Raw genomic sequence first — 4,220 nt, forward strand, 5'->3', positions numbered from 1 at the left:
CTAATGTTCTTCGGTAATGCACTGAAACAATTTACGCAATCTATCCACAACGATGTTGACATGGCCTCGCTGGCGCGTTCCGTCGCGTATCGTCGCGCAGGTCTCAGGCGCCACCCTCGTCGGGCCAGGGAAGAGAAAAGGAAGTGAGCACCCCTCGAGATTTTAGCTCCCGCACTTGGTGGTGAAAATAAAACCACCGGAGAGAGAGGCTGCGCCCAGACGTGACGAGGTCGCAACTGCTTGACCTTCGGTCAGATTTGGAGTCATCGGACAGGCAGTGTCAAAATGAGTCGAGGGACATGTTGCTACATATCACGCATTTTAACTAGGAGGGGCAATTGTTTGGACTTGCAGTTATGGTGAGGCCATGACGTTATGTAGTTTTCACTTCTACCACGGGTGAGGTTAGGTCAGGTCACGATTGCGAAATGATGCACATGTACTGGACCAACATTCACCGTTTCTTTTTACTTCTGAGCACACGTCTGGCTGTTTTATTTACCAGCACGCTGATGACATACCCAATTGGCCGAGAATTTCGGGAAACCAGAGTGTCGTATTTCAGGCTGCCGAAAAGGTCAATTAAGTCACCTATGGTTAAATTATCAAGATACCAAACAGAAATGTTCAAAGCTTTAGATGAGCCAAAGTGATATTTTCAGAATTTAGAAATGGTAAGTAAAGACCGCGAAAGGCTATATGAGGTAGGATGAGTTCACTTACGCCCGCTAATAGATCTTCAGAATTCGCTAATAGAACTTCAGAAACGCAGAATTCCATCTTGCGTTTTGCATATGAATTGCGCCATATACAACCGCAACCTCCCAAAGCTTTGTCTTGGCTTTGAGGCAAAGTAGAAGTGTACGTCCCTACTTCAGGCCAGCTTTAATCTAGGGACTGTCCTAAATGTTTAACTGGAATAAAACATGTTTTCCATACTGCTAGTTATATCGGTTTGATTATTGCATGTATTGTAACAATTCGCGATATATTACAATGCCTCAGCTCTTAGGTTACATCAATTTCCAATTTGTGCACGCTTATCATCCGGTCTGACCAGACTCTATTTCAGTTCTTTAAAGATCATTTGAATAATACATCACAATATGACGTGACAATTTACGCAATTAAATTTTTTTAGACATTCAGTTAGCATATTTATAGTAGACTGTACGACATTTACAACTAGGGTGAATCCAAACATGATGTCCGAAGTGCTCGCGCCACACACATTCAAGTTCACACGGCAGTCATTCTGCCACTTCTTCCCGCCGGCCGACTTCTGACTCTTGTCTTGCTCTCATCGCGAGTTAAAAGGTCATCGCTCTCTTTTCCCCATTGCTGTACACCTCATTGCGTCGTTGTTTACATGTGGATGTGTGGAACAAGGCGCCAGTCACGGTCCTTGGGCGCGTTGTCCAGGAAGCTGTAGCCATTGCACATGACAAGTCACCCAGCCGGTTGTCCTTCCCGACAAGATCGTGAGCGTGATATGGAGGAGTCCGTGGGCAAACGGAATGCATTTTCGCGATACGCCCTAAGCATTGTTTCATCGCGTCACAGTCGCTCATTCAAGGTCACAGGAGGTTCTTGAGCTCGTGTCGCAGGTAACAAGAGGTTAGCTTTGGATGATCTCCATTGACCTGTTTCTGATTTAGATTTTGAGGCAATGGTGGTTTTTGCGCTGGATTCCAATGAAATTGAATTTTTATTGTAATTCCAATTAGTAAGGGCATGTAGAAAACAAGGGATTCATTCTGGGCAGACGGTTTCTATTTTATAGAAGCCGTATAGTCGTGTGTTTGAACCAACATGCACCCACATCAACGGATCGTAACCTGAACCCAGGTCATGAGTCATATGATGATGAACATGCTGTTGGTCATACTGTTGATAGTAACTGATCATGAAAATCCCGTGAAAATCCTCGACAAGTTAGAACAGCTATCCAAACTGGTTCAAATTGACATGACATCAGTTCAAATAACATTGAATTTATTGAAACATTTGAAACGTGCAAATGATGTCTTGCTATTTTTTACCAGATGATCACAGCCCTTTGCTTCGGCGAGTTTCTGCGAAATGGATAAGCGTGGGACGCTTTTTTAAATCGACATTTGACTTTACCTAGGTTAGCTAGATAATGCCGAAGGTGATGACTTGCGTGACTGGATCAAAAAAGTACCAAAGGGATTACGGGACAGGTCACAACATTTTAGTGCGCTACGTCTGTCGAACATTTTTTAGCAATCGCTGACGAACCAGAAGACCGACAATTGAACTTCCGCCCGGCCCGGCACGTGCTGAAAATCGGTGCCCTTAAAGCTCTGGCGACGTGTCGTGTCGACATATCCGAGCTCACAATTGTTGTTCGCTGCGGTTCCTTTTCATGTCTGGGTACTGCACTGCGTATGTATCACGCACGAGCAAATACAATTTTCCTTCTTATTTCGTGTTCACGCGTACGTGCGTGCGTGCTTCGGTGTGATTTTGCGTGATTTCGGTGTGATTTTGCGTCTTGTGCACAAGGTGCACCATCCCCTTGATATCAATCAAGCACCATAACACCGACCGGCGTCCATTACTAGGCTGTGTCAGCTAGAAGTGTTGGTCACTACAGTGCAGTGTGTAATACTGCATGTTTAATATCTGGTAGATATGCAACACGTTTAAGTATGCTCTCTTAGCACCAAGCACCAGCATTCAGTCTGGCCGAGCCGTATTGCCAGCCCAGCATGCAAGGTCATAATGACCTTGACAACATTTGCCACGATTTTGTGGCGGAATAATGCAACACACTGCGAGGTTGAAATTTATTACATCGATTTAAGCGATAGCCATTGCATTACTCCCTTGACGGTCCCACGATCCGAGCCGCTTGGCCACTGCAATGTAACCAAGCGCTTGTGGGCGTCCATTTATCGCGCGCGGAACATGGCTTGCAGCGCGTTATCAACTGTTGCGAGAAATGAATCCACCAGTGGCAGAACTGTGGCGTGGCAAATGTCGTGTGTCACACCATGTGTGTCTTGTGGTAGATGACACCAACAGCGACACTTAGAATGACATTGACAAAGCTGGCTGCAGGCAATTGCTGCGTGGTGCGTTTCCCTGGACTGTAACAGGAACAGCGGCTTTAACGGGATCTGACCCTCACCCTATGCGTCCCCTCGGCAGAAACACCGGAAGGACGTCAACAACTTCGACAAGCAGTTCACGTCGGAGAAGACGGACCTCACGCCCACCGACAAGCTGTTCATGATGAACCTCGACCAGACAGAGTTCTCCGGCTTCTCCTACCTGAACCCCGAGTACGTGCAGCACGTGTAGGACGTGAATCAGGAGCTTGAACCGGGGGTACGCGCAGCACGCGTAGCACCTGGGCATCAGATGCGCGCAGCACGTGTAGAACCCAAACAACGAGCACGCGAGACACGTGCAGGACTCAAGAGTGGGTGGTGGAGGGCCTGCAGGGTCGGAGCCAGCCCTCGAGCTGAGGGAGCTGGCGCCCCGCCCTTTCCAGCATTTCAGCTTCCCTGATTCGTGCTTAACGGTGCGCAGTATTATAGTTCATCGGAACTGGACCGGGTGCGGTGGCAGCGCCTCTGAATCGAGCGCCGGCAGCGCCTCTGAATCGGGCGCCGGTAGCGCTCTGGATCAAACGCCGGCTAGCGCCTCTGGATCGAGCGCTAGCAGCGCCTCTGAATCGAGCGCCGGCAGCGCCTCTAAATCGAGCGCTGGCAGCGCCTCTGGATCGAACGCCGGCAGCGCCTCTGAATCGAGGCGCCGGCAGCGCCTCTAAATTGAGCGCTGGCAGCACCTCTGGATCGTGCGCCGGCAGCGCCTCTAAATTGAGCGCTGGCAGCACCTCTGGATCGAGCGCCGGCATCGCCTCTGAATCGAGCGCTGGCAGCAACCTCTGAATTGAGGCGCCGGCAGCGCCTCTGATCGAGCGCCGGCAGCGCCTCTAATTGAGGCGCTGGCCAGCAACCTCTGGATCCGAGCGCCGGCAGCGCCTCTAAATTGAGCGCTGGCAGCACCTCTGGATCGTGCGCCGGCAACGCCTCTAAATCGAGCGCTGGCAGCACCTCTGGATCGAGCGCCGGCAGCGCCTCTGAATCGAGCGCTGGCAGCACCTCTGAATTGAGCGCCGGCAGCGCCTCTGAATCGAGCGCTGGCAGCACCTCTGGGTCGAACGCCGGCAGCGCCTCTGAATCGAG

At 50.2% G+C, this 4,220-nt stretch overlaps 1 protein-coding gene across 1 annotated transcript in view; it reads left to right on the forward strand.

The window, feature by feature from the left end:
* Nucleotides 1-3,416, forward strand: part of LOC119095681 (protein kinase C, brain isozyme-like) — a 14,781-nt gene extending 11,365 nt beyond the window's left edge. Inside the window, exon 3 of the mRNA XM_037218536.1 lies at nt 3,178-3,416. Within this exon, the coding sequence (XP_037074431.1) occupies nt 3,178-3,330 (153 nt within the window). The 3' untranslated portion in view covers nt 3,331-3,416. The remainder of the gene's footprint in view (nt 1-3,177) is intronic.
* The last annotated feature ends 804 nt before the right edge of the window (nt 3,417-4,220 follow it).

This window comes from Pollicipes pollicipes, unplaced genomic scaffold, assembly GCF_011947565.3.
Source record: "Pollicipes pollicipes isolate AB1234 unplaced genomic scaffold, Ppol_2.1 Scaffold_4219;HRSCAF=4965_pilon_pilon_pilon, whole genome shotgun sequence".
NCBI lineage: Eukaryota > Metazoa > Arthropoda > Thecostraca > Pollicipedomorpha > Pollicipedidae > Pollicipes > Pollicipes pollicipes.